The sequence below is a fragment of the Xenopus tropicalis genome, chromosome 5, assembly GCF_000004195.4.
Source record: "Xenopus tropicalis strain Nigerian chromosome 5, UCB_Xtro_10.0, whole genome shotgun sequence".
Taxonomy (NCBI): Eukaryota; Metazoa; Chordata; class Amphibia; order Anura; family Pipidae; genus Xenopus; species Xenopus tropicalis.
The window spans coordinates 128887940-128903977 of NC_030681.2; the positions used below are offsets into that span (position 1 = coordinate 128887940).

Genomic DNA, 16038 nt, shown 5'->3' on the forward strand with positions numbered 1-16038 from the left:
TAATACAGCATTTCTACATAGAGATCGACTCTTTCTGTATTTATAGGTATTCTATATTTGCTATCGTCTACTGGCTGAAAGGGGGACGTTCTCCAGAAATGAACTTCTATTATGTTGCACACATACTAAATCAGATTTTACTGTGCTTGCTGAGATCAGTGACAAGCAGAAAACCTCTTGATGTCGCATTTGTTATTATCTGTAAATGAACTACATTTTGATTAAGGCCGCCTTCTGTTCCCACTTCGTAGACCCTCTGCCTGGTTGCACGGGTTCTGAAAAATAAATAAACAAAAGAAAAGTGCCTTAGAAGCCTGCCTATATCAGAGTCATCAGACTCACAACCTTCCAGCATCTTCCAGCATTTGACGGTTGCTAACAAGTGCAGGGAGTTGTAGTTCCCAACATCTGTCCATTGGTACCCCATTTGAGTATGTTTATATGATGCAGTGCTGAAGCCTAGTTGCCCTGCTGACTAACTATTTAATTGGTGTATGACAAGTTGTCAGCAGGTACACTTGTTCTGTACATTGCCCGTGTGTGACATGTATAGCTTACAGTTTGTGTGAGTAAGTATTCTAAACTCTTTTTTTTCTCTTGTACCCTTTTTAGGCGCGGTCTTAACCCACCCCACAGAGTGAAGTCAATCTCTATGACTACGTTTACACAGCAAGAAATAGAATTCCTACAGAAGCATGGCAATGATGTAAGTGAATTTTGTATCATTAGCTCATAGTAGCCATATGTAACAACTATTGCCCTGCCCCCCCCCCCCCCCCATAGGTTTATGCTGTTAATATATGGCAGCCTTTACTGATGTCCAAACATGGGCACATATAAGCTGCTGATTAAGCCCCAAGACTTGGCAGATTATCTGACTGTCTATAAGGGAATTCCGAAAGGCCTGCCTGAGCTGGCAGGCAGGTTTGATTTTCGAGGACCACGCTGGCTCGCCGATGAAGCCCTCACTGTGATGGCTCGTATTTCCTAGTGCCACATTTTTGAATTAGCCCAATATCACCTACCTTAGGTGGGGTATATTAGGGAAAAGAACTGCTTGTTTGGTGAGCTGTATGTTCAGCTTTAGAAAAAAAATATATGTATGGTGGGGGCATTCCTGCACTCTGCTGTAATCAGTCTCTTTGTTTGGGGGCTTGGTCAGTTTGTTGTAACCACCAGTCAGATATATCTGCTTGGATAGCATATTAGAACTAATATCCTCTGACTTCTGTTGCAGAAGATGCAAGTTCATATGAAGTTTTTAATAGTGCCAGCATGCTACAAACTTGCTTTGAACAGTCAGAATGCATAACATGGTCTGAATTGGATATTTTCCAAAGTAACCAGAAATGTAACATATCTATTAAATGGCAATATTGATTTTCTTTATATTACCTTTCATCCCTTTTTATATTATATAAATTATTTTCCAACACTGCTCTTGATTTTATTGTTATCTCCTTTTTTTGCAGTAATGACCATAAGACCAATCTTATAACACTGATCAAGCTGGAACCAAATAAAAATGAAAACTTTTTTTTTTTTTCATTTTTGCTTCTGTTAGTTATTTTCAGCCACTTTCGGTAGTTCCATATTTCCAAAAGATAAATTTAAAACTTCTTTTTTTTATTGCACCATATGGTGCAATAAAAAAAAGCTTTAAATTCATCTTGAGCTCCTTGGAGTTTGCATGTAGATAATATACAGCCTGTCAGGGCTGGGCAGTTCCCAGTTATTTGTATTTTCAGCAGAATGGCAGAGACAGGAAGGTCTTGCTACATAGCAGGAAAGCCCAGGAGATGACCTCTTGATTGTGCTGCCCCGGTATAACATGTACCGGAGGTACCAGGAAACACGAAACACGTGCATCTTTCCCTGTCATTGCAAGGGAGTAAAATTAGCTCCAATAAATTTAACTGGGATAATGCACATATAATGACATGGCGTTTTCTCTTTTATAAAACCTTTACATTTTTTTATAATGTACTTAAATGTATCTCAACAGCTGCGATCTTATTTTTACAATATACATACACTCAGGCTATATTAATCTGTACAAATTATTTATTTTTTTGCAAGCAACAGAAGCAAAAAAAAAAAAAAAAACCCTTTATGGCTATAGGTTATTTGGGACAGGTTTATCATTCATTCTCTAGTAAAGCAAGATCTTGTTCAGCCGATATCACTAGTAATATTTATTTCCTCTGTGCTTTAATGTTTATGTTTTTACTTTGTGCTTTAATGTTTGATTTTTTTTTTTTCTTGTTTTTCCATTATTTAGTTCAGTGGGGTACAGTCCAGTTTCACTAGGCCTGTTGAGAAATGTTGTTTTGTCAAAATGACATCAATCCTTTTCATAGTGCTTTGTACACAGAGTCTCCTGCTGTGTTATCTTTGACCCTTCCTTTTCCTAATATACATATGTAAATTCGGATTTGGTTCATTAGGGCCGTGGCAGACGGAGAGATTAGTCGCCCGCGACAAATCTCCCTTGTCGTGGGCGACTAATCTCCCCGATATGCCATCACACTGGCTTGAATGTAAATCACCGGTGGGATGGCATATGCGGCACCGCGATTGAGAGGCAACTTCCGCAATTTCTGCATATGCCATCCCACCAGCAATTTACATTGGCATATCAGGGAGATTAGTCGCCCGCGACAAGGGAGATTTGTTGCGGGTGACAAATTTCCCTGTGTGCCATGGCCCTTACTCCGCCAAATCTTTCACGAAGGATTCAGGGTTCGGCCAAATCGCAAAATAATCGATTCCGTGCATCCCTAGAGGACAGTTGGGCACATTAAAACAAAAAGTATAAGTGGCATAATTATTATATATAATACCGTACATGATTTGAAAGATAAAGAATGTATTTTTCTTTTGAGGGCTGGTGTATATTTTTGGGGAATTATTAATGATTTAGACAATGTTTGCAGGTATTTGTTATATTTGCCCAATGTAATAAAAAGGAAAAGGAGGGTTACAATCACTGGGGAGGTGCCAAAATGTTATGCTTACCCTGTCCAGTGCTCCTGTCAGGAGAAAACTGTACTGACTGGGGTGTATGCGAGCGAACGTTGTGAATACCCCAACTGGCGGAGGGTGCCGAATATTTGGCACCCCCTATTGATTTAGCCTTTTCCTTTAAATGCTTCCAGTAGACAAGGCATCTAGCCTACCTGGGACCCCTTTCAGGTTTTTGTGAATTTCTGTTACTGGGCAGATATGTGAATGCACTGCTAGATCACCCTGATCTACTTCATGTTCAACATATTCCATCTTGAATGAACATCATGAAAAATGTGGACTGTTGATTGAGAACCTGTTTCTATAGTCATCATAATTTGCCAAGACAGCTTCTTCCTGCTTTGCCTGCTTCTATAATTATTAGATTAATAATACCTTGTTACAATTAATATTGCTGTCACTAACATTTTTATGAAATCTGACATTCTAACATCCAACAGATAAATCAAACCTGTGCCGATCAGCACCTGCTCGGTTTCAGCCAGATATCGATTAGGAGGCCCATCGGTCGGCGCCATACATGGGCAGGTAAGCTGCTGAATCAGTCTGAAGGGCCTGAATCGGCAGCTGAATCTGCTTGTGTATGGCCACCTTTCCAATTTATTGGCAAACAAGGGCTATAAAATCTAAGTGTGGGATTTGGTAACAAATAAATACTGTAAATGCAACATGTGGCTGGAGATTTTGACAAGGCCAGGATCTTGTGTAGCCTGATTTCAGATTGCTTCCTTTTTGTGTTAGTATGCATCCAAAGCTTTGTCTGTTAATGAAAACACTCATCTGCCTGTCCATTATTACACTCTAATTGCTTCCTGATGTTTTTGTAATTATGTCTGCTGTAACTGGTAAGGTTAGAGATCTGTTATTTGCTTTTGATCAAGATGGATACCCATGCCTTATTGACAGTGGCCATCTGGTACTAAGGCTGTTGGTGATACAGGGGGGGTGGATGTACAGTAAATAAGGGCATAATGCAATTAACCATTCTCATTAATGCAATTAGCAGAGAGCACACCCACAGTAGACTTGAGGAATCCCAATGAGTGTAAACTATTGTGTAGGCCTTTTCTCACATAGTTGCATTAAATGTTGGTTTGATTTTGAAGTGAGATATTAAAGGGAAAGTATTACTACTTACAAATTCTAGATACATTGTATGGCCTAAAGTATGTAGAGGATTCATTAATGGAACTGAATATTTTAAACCAAACCCATTGCTGGCACATGTTACCAGTTAGTAATTTAATCAAATTTCTGCTTTGTCAGAGCTGCCCTGGTTGAAGGTGCCCATACACACGCACCAATATTATCGTATAAAACATTGTTATATAAATGCATAGTTTGATACAGCCTCACTTATTGGAACGTCTGTAGTCTTCTCCTCAACTTTAAATTAAACCATAGTTAGAATATGAGTTTGAAAACATAACTTCCTGTTTGTAAGCAAAATACATGGTGATTTTACATTTATACTTCTTCCGTGCATCTGCCTAATGCAGTACTGTTAACTTTTTCTAATTAGTGGGCTGGATTATATATCATTGAATCATACAAAGAAAGCAGCAAAGCATGTTGGTGGGGAGTGGTGGCATAAATATCATTTGGAGTGCCTAATGTGTGAATGGCCCACCACTTGGACAGTACTGATCTAACTGTAATATTAAGTGTTGGATTTAAAATGTGTGTATGTAACCCTATTACAGAAACCCAGTACCATCAGATGGAACAGCTATGCTGGACAGTCACAATTCTCATTATTCCCTTTTCTGTAGGTATGCAAACAGATATGGCTAGGATTATTTGATGACAGATCTTCTGCAATCCCAGATTTTAGAGACCCACAGAAAGTAAAAGAATTCCTCCAGGAAAAGTATGAAAAGAAGAGGTGGTAAGCAGCATCTTTTTGTCTTAGCTTTTAAAACCTTGCGTTCATTAATTGTATGTTCTGGCCGCACACAAATACCTTATGAAGGGGGTACAGTAGGAGGAGTGTGGGGTAAACATTTTAGCAATCTGTATGTATTACACCTACTAAAGCAGCAACTATATACTATAGTGATATATAGTCAACTTGTGACTCTCTAGCCATAGCTGAATTAGAATTCTGTGAGGGTGTATGAAGGTGAGGATGGGATACTGTGTTTGAGAATATACCTTAACATCTTCAGTTTATAAGATAATGGAACATGTCTTACAGGCTCTTCTCTTATTTGCTTTTTTACTGTGCTTCTTCCCTTTTCACAATAACAGGTACGTTCCTCCAGAGCAAGCGAAGGTGGTCGCGTCTGTTCATGCTTCTATTTCAGGGTCTTCTGCTAGCAGTGCCAGCAGTACACCGGAGGTCAAACCACTGAAAACACTTTTAGGCGAGGGTGCACCAGCACTGCAGTTGAACAAAGGGACCCCTAGCCAGGTGAATGCTAGAGAGGTTTGTATGGACACAAAAAGTTTTATCTTACATCCTTAATAAATGCTAATTACATCCTACAGTTGCAATATTGCTTAGTTTTTAATAGAGAAAAATCACTTTATAAAAGATGTTTAGTACAACGCAAGTAAGTAATATGGTATGAGACCTGTTATTCAGAATGCTTGGAACCTCTGGTTTTCCAAATGGGCTATTTCCTTAATTTGGATCTCTATACCGTAAGTCTACTAAAAAAATCATTTAAACGTTCATTAAACGGGATAGTTTTGTTTGCCACTAATAAGGATTAATTATGTCTTAGTTTGGGCTATTTGTCAACAACTATGGGAATTTTCTGTAAGGGCTTGAGCAAACATTTGCCAATTTCAGTAGATGATAATGGGTAGGGGGTGGCGTGGGGGCATGTTGACCCTTTCTCCTAAAGGTGCCAAAACACCTGAAATGTGAAGACACATGGAGCTACTAGTAGCTGCTACTTTTTCACAGCTACTTAACTCCAGAACATACAGACAATACTGAGAATTGCCTCTGCTAAAACACATGTAGAGACAATTATCAGTAAATGATCAGAATTGTCTATTTTAGTAGCTACTTTTTTCACAGCTACTTAACTACAGAACATACGCCGCCATAGTCAATACTGAGAATTGCCTCTGCCAAAACACATGTAGAGACAATTATCAGTAAATGATCAGCATTGTCTATTTTAGTAGCCGTGACAAGTAGCTGCTACTAGTAGCTCAGTGTGTCTTCACCCTTAAGGGCTCTGGCACACGAGGAGATTAGTTGCCTGCGACAAAACTCCCAGTTGCCTTCCCCTGCCATCCCACCGGCGAAAGTGTAAGTCGCCGGTGGGATGGCACATGCGGCAGCGCGATTTCGCGCATATCGCCGAAAAAGCCTCGCGAGGCAACTTCGGAGATATGCGCGAAATCGCGCCGTTGCGTGTGCCATCCCACCGGTGACTTACATTTTCGCCGGTGGGATGGCAGGGGAAGGAAACTCGGGGAGATTAGTCGCCTGCGAACAGGGAGTTTTGTCGCGGGCGACTAATCTCCCCGTGTGCCAGAGCCCTAAAAGAGATTCTGTAACTGTTTTTTAAATATATTATGACTTCGTCTTTGCATGAACTTTATAAGTTTGCCATAAAAGTACTTCCTGATGCTTTTATGTTTTCTGATCCCCCATGTTCTTCTATGAGGGGGTGGCCATATTTGTGCAGCAGGAGTCCATTACCATTAGAAGCTGTAACTAACAGGTTGAGAAGGGACAGTCAGGTTGGCAGAACAGTCAGGTTTAGCAACTTGTAACAGTCACATACAACAGCAGCCCTATCAGTAAAGAATGATTAACTTTGACCTATAGGGAACTTTTTATGTACATTAAAATTTTGAAAAGTATTCTTTTTGTGGCAGTATCACTTTAAGTTTTTTGTTGTTTTTGCATCTCAACAACAAAAACCCTGTGCAAAGTCTGAAGGGGGCCAGTGTTAACAGTGCTACTTGCCGCCTTTGGGGGCTGCACATGGTTGCACATTTTTTATAAATCAGGGCTGAATTCATCTGCACTGTATAAATAAAGGATATTGTGTGGAGACAGTAGCAACAACTGCTGTAGTGTCATATTCTTCAAGAACTGGCCTATTTTTTTCAGTTCATTAAAGTGTCTAGAAAGAAATGCTCGGGTTACATTCTATAGCATACACCTATATGGAGGCAATAAATGTTTTGATGAATGCTTTTGTTTTTTCTGGTTACATTTTTCCCTTTTTTTTGCATTTGTGGTTGATTTATATACACAAGCTCTTAATCTCCCTGCCCAGGCTCTTAGAGAATACAACTGGGTGCAATATATATACAATATAGTGAGTGCTCTTAAGTGCTCTGTTAACAGTTATCTTGAAATCATTTTCCGTGTTTTAAAGCACCGTTTGAATAAAAGCATTATATCTCTAGCAATCTGTACATTGAACAGTCTATTGTATACTCAATTATATTTCTGTACATTTGTACCGCAGGGTGCTCTTTCTTTTCTTTTGTCATTGTGGTTTAGTTACATTAGATTATATAGTGTAAGGATAATTATGAAATGTCCTCAATGTCTTGGCCAACATGGTTTATTTACAGTGGTGTGAAAAACTATTTGCCCCCTTCCTGATTTCTTATTCTTTTGCATGTTTGTCACACTTAAATGTTTCTGCTCATCAAAAACCATTAACTATTAGTCAAAGATAACATAATTGAACACAAAATGCAGTTTTTAAATGAAGGTTTACGTTATTAAGGGAGAAAAAAAACTCCAAATCTACATGGCCCTGTGTGAAAAAGTGATTGCCCCCCTTGTTAAAAAATAACTTAACTGTGGTTTATCAATTTCAATTTTCAATTTCAATATCAATTTCTGTAGTCACCCCCAGGCCTGATTACTGCCACACCTGTTTCAATCAAGAAATCACTTAAATAGGAGCTACCTGACACAGAGAAGTAGACCAAAAGCACCTCAAAAGCTAGACATCATGCCAAGAGCCAAAGAAATTCAGGAACAAAAGTAATTGAGATCTATCAGTCTGGTAAAGGTTATAAAGCCATTTCTAAAGCTTTGGGACTCCAGCGAACCACAGTGAGAGCCATTATCCACAAATGGCAAAAACATGGAACAGTGGTGAACCTTCCCAGGAGTGGCCGGCCGACCAAAATTACCCCAAGAGCGCAGAGACAACTCATCCGAGAGGCCACAAAAGACCCCAAGACAACATCTAAAGAACTGCAGGCCTCACTTGCCTCAATTAAGGTCAGTGTTCACGACTCCACCATAAGAAAGAGACTGGGCAAAAACGGCCTGCATGGCAGATTTCCAAGGCGCAAACCACTTTTAAGCAAAAAGAACATTATGGCTTGTCTCAATTTTGCTAAAAAACATCTCAATGATTGCCAAGACTTTTGAGAAAATACCTTGTGGACCGACGAGACAAAAGTTGCACTTTTTGGAAGGTGCGTGTCCCGTTACATCTGGCGTAAAAGTAACACAGCATTTCAGAAAAAGAACATCATACCAACAGTAAAATATGGTGGTGGTAGTGTGATGGTCTGGGGTTGTTTTGCTGCTTCAGGACCTGGAAGGCTTGCTGTGATAGATGGAACCATGAATTCTACTGTCTACCAAAAAATCCTGTAGGAGAATATCCGGCCATCTGTTCGTCAACTCAAGCTGAAGCGATCTTGGGTGCTGCAACAGGACAATGACCCAAAACACACCAGCAAATCCACCTCTGAATGGCTGAAGAAAAACAAAATGAAGACTTTGGAGTGGCCTAGTCAAAGTCCTGACCTGAATCCTATTGAGATGTTGTGGCATGACCTTAAAAAGGCGGTTCATGCTAGAAAACCCTCAAATAAAGCTGAATTACAACAATTCTGCAAAGATGAGTGGGCCAAAATTCCTCCAGAGCGCTGTAAAAGACTCGCTGCAAGTTATCGCAAACGCTTGATTGCAGTTATTGCTGCTAAGGGTGGCCCAACCAGTTATTAGGTTCAGGGGGCAATTACTTTTTCACACAGGGCCATGTAGGTTTGGATTTTTTTTCTCCCTAAATAATAAAAACCCTAATTTAAAAACTGCATTTTGTGTTTACTTGTGTTATCTTTGACTAATAGTTAAATGTGTTTGATGATCAGAAACATTTTGTGTGACAAACATGCAAAAGAATAAGAAATCAGGAAGGGGGCAAATAGTTTTTCACACCACTGTATATGCAAGAGCCACAGTACCTTATTGTATTCTATGTAACTGATGGAAATAAGTGTGTGCTTCTCTCTTGCTGTGTATGCTTAGGCTTTTATGAAGGTTACTCACGCAGGTTGCAGTATTGGCTTTGGCTGCAATGCCATTGTTTTGCGGCCTGTCCGGTCAGCCCTCAGTATGCCCTGCCATAGTCAATATTCAGCATTGTTAAACCCTCATTACAGAGGCTAGTAGACTTTTTAGGATAAAGCGCAGAATTTGTTTATTACCCCCTAGCGAGGAGAGGCCTATTTTAATCTTGGCAGGGGGTGTTAGGACAGTGACACACGGGGGGAGATTAGTTTCCGCACGACAAATCTTAGTTGTCGCAGGCAACTAATCACCCGGCAATGCCATCTCACCGGCTAGAATGTAAATCGCCGGTGGGATGGCATACTCTGCGCCGCGATTTGCCGATGTTGCCTGAATTTTCTTTTCAAGGCTCCGCATATGCCATCCCACCACTGTATGTTAAAGGAACAGTAACTCCAAAAAATGAAAGAGCTTTAAAGTAATAAAAATTTAATGCACTGTTGCCCTGCACTGGTAAAACTGGTGTGTTTGCTACAGTAACACTACTATAATTTATATAATAAGCTGCTGTGTAGCCATGGGGGCAGCCATTCATGCTGGAAAAAAGGAGAAAAGGCACAGGTTACATAGCAGATAACAGATAAGTTCTGTAGAATACAATAATGTTTTATCTGTTATCTGCTATGTGCCTGTGCCTTTTCTCCTTTGAATGGCTGCCTCCATGGCTACATAGCAGCTTTATATAAATTATAGTAGACTTTCTGAAGTAAACACACAACTTTTACCACTGCAGGGCAGCAGCACATTATATTTTAGTTACGTTTATACACTTTCATTTTTTGGTGTTACTGTTCCTTTAAGTAAGCCTGGACAAATTCAGTATAGGATTTTTTTTTTTACTTTGCCTCCGCTGAGGTTCCTTAAGCTAGCTAAAGCTAGCACACAGGGAACATTCCATATGCAGAAGTGCTGCCTCCCATTGATTTCAGTGGGAGCTGCCTGTACTGACTCTTCTTGGCCTGAAAAGAACATTAGTGGGGTTCTTTTTCTGACTGAGAACCACCTTAACTCACCGTGTCAGGCAGTTCCTATGTCAGGAGACAGCCGGCAGTTTGTTTCCCTTATGCCAAAGCCCTTAACTCTTTCGCTATTGTTATAGAAGTCTTAGGCATCCTAAGCAGCAGTGCCATATGTCTTAATGAATTTTCAGGTAAAGGGGAAAATGATCCAGCATTATCTTATGGGACATGTTCTCTGATACTGTGTCTAGAATAATTGCCATAAAGCAAGGCAGGAAATAGTTTCATGGCTGGACATTCTCTTTAGAGTCAACTGCAGTAATACATACTATGCTGTCCTTTCTTATTGGATTGGGCGGCAGCATATGCACACACATGGGTACAAAATACACTTTATGCAGGGGTGTAGCGATACGCTGCCAGGCCCCCCTGTAAAAATCTTTGGAGGGGCCCGGCAGGGTCTGCTCCTTCTATAGTTACTCCACTGACTAAAAGTTAGGAGGAATAGGTTTTATATCTTTAACTTACTGGTAGCAACTAATTCTTGAGGTGCATAGCATGGTTTTCTATCTAGGAGTAATCACTCTACCTTTAAGTTGTTTTGTTTGCGCCCCCCCCCTCCCCCCAGTCCTTAGTTAATGAGTAATGTACGTAAATGATTATCTCCTGTGTTTATTATAAATTGCAGTAAGTGACCTCTGTGGCTCACAGGCATTACTGCATTCTTACAGACATGACCTCAGGGATTTATTCTGCTTTGCAGCAACTTAACCTTTGAGCTTTATAGTGGACTGGCTAGATCCAGAGAGAGGCTGCCCCGTCAGCCAAACAACTTTTCTCTTTAACATCGCTATTTAATTGTTAGCTTTGTTGTTTATTACTTGTTTCATTTACTTGTTTCATTTCCAACTCTTTCCTATTCACATATTACCAATACCTGGCTTGAGGGTAAATTGGACCCTAATGAGCTGCTAAAATTCCAAACTAGAGAGTTGCTGAAATTCCAAACTAGAGAGCTGTTGTAAAAAAAACTTAAATAATTACAAATTGTCTCAAAATATTACAGCATGCAAAAAGTTAGGGGAACTACCCTTTTTATGATAAGTTGGTTACAATTCATTACTTTTTATTTCTTATCTTTCTATTTAGCTATTCTCCTATTCGTATTCCAGTCTCTCATTTAAACCACTACAAAACCCAAGCAACCAGACCCTAGCAACCCTGCAAAAATTCCAAACTGGAGAGAAACCATAAAACAAAAATGAAAATCAACTGCAAATTGTCTTAGAATATCAGTGTTAATTCAACAACCCCTTTAGGGCCTGGGAAAATGTAAATCGCCGGTGGGATTGCATATGGGATGCCTTGAGAGGAAACTTCTGCGATTTCAGGGAAATCACGGCGCCGCGTATGCCATCCCACCGGCGATTTCCATTTTTGCCGGTGGGATGGCATTTCGGGGAGGTTAGTCGCCCGCGAACAGGGAGATTTGTCGCGGGCGACTAATCTCCCCGTGTGCCAGAGCCCTTAAGCTCACCATACAATTCAAGATTGTTTGGCAACCTCACCAAACTATCTGATCTTTAAGTATGGTCAGATTAAGTGTGCTTATAGCCTATATGGAGAGAAACTACAGGATATCTTTCTCCGATATGCCCATTTTAAGCTGAGCAATATCAGATCAGACAATGCTAAATTGCTGTGATGGGATTTTTAGACCTTCCTGATCGACAGCTGAAAGATTTATGGGGAGATATTGGTCAGGCTGGCTTATTGGAGGGCTAGATACATGGGCCAATAAGCTGCCAACTCGATCTGCAAGGTTAGGGCAGGTTGGTGACAAACATTAATGACCAAAGTGGGCTGACTACATTGGTTTGATTACTAAACAGAAATGCAGTCTGCACATTTCTCAGTCAGACAATGACATTGGGTCAACACAATGTTGGTAGACTGTTAGCCTCTTGGTCTCATTATCAGTCTTATAGGGTTAATGAATAATTATTGTGAATTTATTTTAAAAAAATGTCCACATATAATATATTTAAAGCCCAAGCACTACAATTTCTCCTGTTTAACTAACTTACCTTTTATTTTCAGTCTCCGGTCGTCACTCGAAATCAGGTGCCCCAGGCGCATCACGAGAAGAAACAGTTTGACCTTCTGAGTGACCTTGGAACAGATATCTTTGCTGCCCCTGCCTCCCAGCCCGCTGCCAGCGCCAACTTCGCCAATTTTGCTAATTTCAACAGTCACACAGGTACAGAAATGAGTATTTGGAACAAGGCAATTTCAGTAGTGCTGCTCCCAGTTTTTCATTCTGTTGTTTTCACAAATACAAGATTAGAAAAATGGTAATGTCCCCAAATTTTCTTGAATTTAAATTTTTTTTATTAGTTTTATTTTATTTTAGGTTTTCTGAATATTTAGAAGTTGTGTATTGCAGGACTGTATTGCACTATTTTATAAGCATATGTTGCTGGAGATCTGTCTTCCAAAGCATCTTTAATACCTCCCCCTCCATTTGAACCACTAATAAGAGTAGTTTTAATAATGTACAGTGTTGCTGCATAATTCAGCATGCTACGGTTAGCAGTATCAGGTGTAGTTGGACTCAGGCCGGTTGCTAGGGAAAGAATCCAGTAGCTGACAGTATATTCGATTACACATTCTTTTTATGCATGCAACATTTTGCCTGGAAAATAAGTTCCTCACTCTACATTGCTCTCACATTTTTATTTGTATGCATATTTTTTCACCTGTTGCTTTAGCCTTTTCCTGTTATTTGCTTTGTGTGTGTGTGTGTGTGTGTGTGTGTATATATATATATATATATATATATATATATATATATATATATATATATATATATATATATATATATATATATAATTTATTTATTTTTATTTGCTTTCTTATTGAAAAAAATTGCAGAAAGAAGAATTTTGAGTACCTTTATTTATTACCGATACCAAAGTTAAAACACAAGTGGGCGACCAGCCTACTAATAAACAAATATTTAGTAAAATATGCACTGGTCCATTATCATCAGCAAAACAGAAGAAGGAATCGCTCAGGCTGGTGCGGTTTTCTCCTAACAGGGGCACCAGCCCGGGGTACAAGGTAAGGGCTCTGGTACACGCGACTGATCTCCCCGAATGGCATCCCACCGGCGAGAATGTAAATCGCCGGTGCGATGGCATACGCGGCGCCGCAAATTCCCGCGGGCGACTAATCTCCCCATGTGCCAGAGCCCTAAGTGATTAAAGTCACTTGGGGGTGCCTAACATTTTGGCACCCCCAAGTGACTTAGCCTTTCCTTCTCCTTTAAGGGTAGGAAACGTTTTACAAATTAGTTTTAGTGATGAAGTCCTTGCAACTCAAAATAGTTGTCACCATAGGCAGTGAAGTTGAGGCCTGGCACTTTATACATTTTGGTAGCAACTTTTATTTGTAAAATACTCTTGTAAAGCCTTAATGTAGAGACAGACCAGTTTGTCTTATGGTGAGAATAAGAATTACAGCATTTAGAAGTCTGAACATGTTATATTTGGTGTATGCTGCACAAACACGAGGCATAAAAACTCAATATGCAGAGCTTTATATTCTGGTAAAAAGAGTGGATTAGGCCTCATAGAAATCTTTTTAGGGGGATTACTGACAAGACGTAAGATGAGCACTTCATTCAAGAAGCTTTTGTAGCTTTAAGAGCCAGGATAGGTCACTATTTTAGTGTGAGAGTATGTTGGTCCCAGGGATTGTTGTTTCTTTCTGCCACTAACAGCACTTACTCTGTAATTTCCCTGCTTGACATGAGCCAGTAAGTGGCCATATACCAGCTGGGATGTCTGGTATCCCTTATTTACAGATTTAACTATCTAAGAAAGAAATCAACACATAGAACTAGAGGACAGACAACCTGTTAAAACTGACACCATCAAGATGGCCTTGCATGCCCAGATTTTCAGGCAGGAAGGTGGAAACAGACCAGACTGTCCAGCTAAAATATATATTATTTATATATTATTATATAATATATTTAACTAATTACTCCCACAGTGTCTGATGTCAGCAGTGAACACATTAGATCTGAATTGATAGGATGCAATTTTGATGCAATCCAGTCAGAATTGACTGGATTGAGAACTGTAATTAATTTCTGGTTGCAATTGGACCCTATAGTGATAGAGGGAGATTGCTGGCTAATTGGCCAGATCAGATAAAAGATTTAGCATGCCCTCTGTCAGGCTGTAGGGGCCCACCCACAGTGGTGCAGCTCTGGCAGTCAGCAATAGCATGCCTAAGTCACATTGTCTTGCCAAGCCAGCCTTGTATCCTTTGTGTCATTGGCCACAGTGCATCAAGAGCTGGGCCCACAGGTAAGACTACATTAAATGCAGTGAAGGCTGATGGTGTGATATACTGAATACATAGGCCAGAATGGCCTCTTGCCTGGGCAGTTCAGTCACTGCATATGTTGCTTGTGTATGTTATGAAATACAAATGATCAGGAGAAAATACAGTGGTGTGGTCTAATCACACAGTGAGAATTTACCTAGCCAATGACTGGAGAGGCAGGGCTTAAGAAAAGCATTTAGAGGATGATAGGATTATACAGAACACCTTGTTAAAAAGTGCCTTTGATGCATGGGTGGCATTTGCACAGGTGGCATTTTGGCAGGTTTTGAAGCATTACTGGTCTCTAAGGTTTATGCTTATGTTTGTAAAAAATTGTTATTATATTATATTGGATTATACCATGTACTGAATCCATAGGATAGAGCTTGGGGTGCTTTGGTGGATATTTAGAAAAGGCCAAATATGCGTTGTATATAAAAGATAGAAAATATTAAGATGTTTCTCATTTTGCTGTTGCTCAGGGGATGTTTGCATTAAAGATTGTGTGGCGCAAAAGACCTGCTTGAGCCATCGGCGTGATATGGCCGCCAAATCTGTATGAAGGAATGTGTGTATAATCCATTGTCAGCAAGAGAAAAAATGGCTCTAATTTGCTTAGAAAGGACCAGTCATGCCAGAGGGCCCATTTCACCACTAGAAAGCCAGTAAAAACAACATTAAACTACAGTTTTCATTTGTATTTGCTGCCAATTTTTATCATTTTTTGGTAACTGTATTTTTATATAATAATGAGGTTTTCTGTTTTACTGCATCTACGGTAATATTGTATATTTGTGTATGTAAATATTACATGACTTATTCTGTATGCTCTAACCTACCATTATTTTCTTATCATATTTTACAGACTAAATTGCTAAATTGATGGGGCTTGAGTCACCCTACAGTTCACTGACTCCCTACCCCCCAAGAACATAGGCCCAGTTCAGGTGATCAGTTGCCAGTTGCCATGGGCTGCATAGGTGCACTGGGGGTTGTGGCTAGTGCCTGTAAGTCCCAACGGTAGGATTGACTGGTTGGGCAAAATTGTTATGGGGAAAAGATAATGTTTACAAATACTTGCCATTTTACTCATAAGTCCACTAAGAATTTTAAGTGCTGTTATGGGTTAGGCTCAGCACTTTTCCAGTTGTTGGTGTAATTGTGGATTGATTTGGTGGTTCATTGTTTTTAATAGTAAAAAGTTATGTTTTAGTGCTAGGATGGTATATATATATTTTTTTGGTAACTGGCACCTGATCACCTGAACCTGGTCAGAAAGTGGAATTGTAGGGTGACTCCAGCCCCATCAGATTTACATTTATTGTGGTCCTGTGGGTGTGTTGGTACATTACT

The 16038-nt window shown here is 39.8% G+C and overlaps 1 protein-coding gene across 5 annotated transcripts in view; it reads left to right on the top strand.

Moving 5' to 3' along the window:
• agfg1 (ArfGAP with FG repeats 1) overlaps nt 1-16038 on the top strand; it is a 57490-nt gene that overhangs the window by 24832 nt on the left and 16620 nt on the right. For 3 of the 5 annotated variants that reach the window (XM_012970406.3, XM_012970409.3, XM_012970408.3), the window contains exons 2-5: nt 613-706; nt 4800-4915; nt 5278-5455; nt 12388-12547. In XM_012970406.3, the coding sequence (XP_012825860.1) occupies nt 613-706; nt 4800-4915; nt 5278-5455; nt 12388-12547 (548 nt within the window). 5 annotated transcript variants of the gene reach the window in all.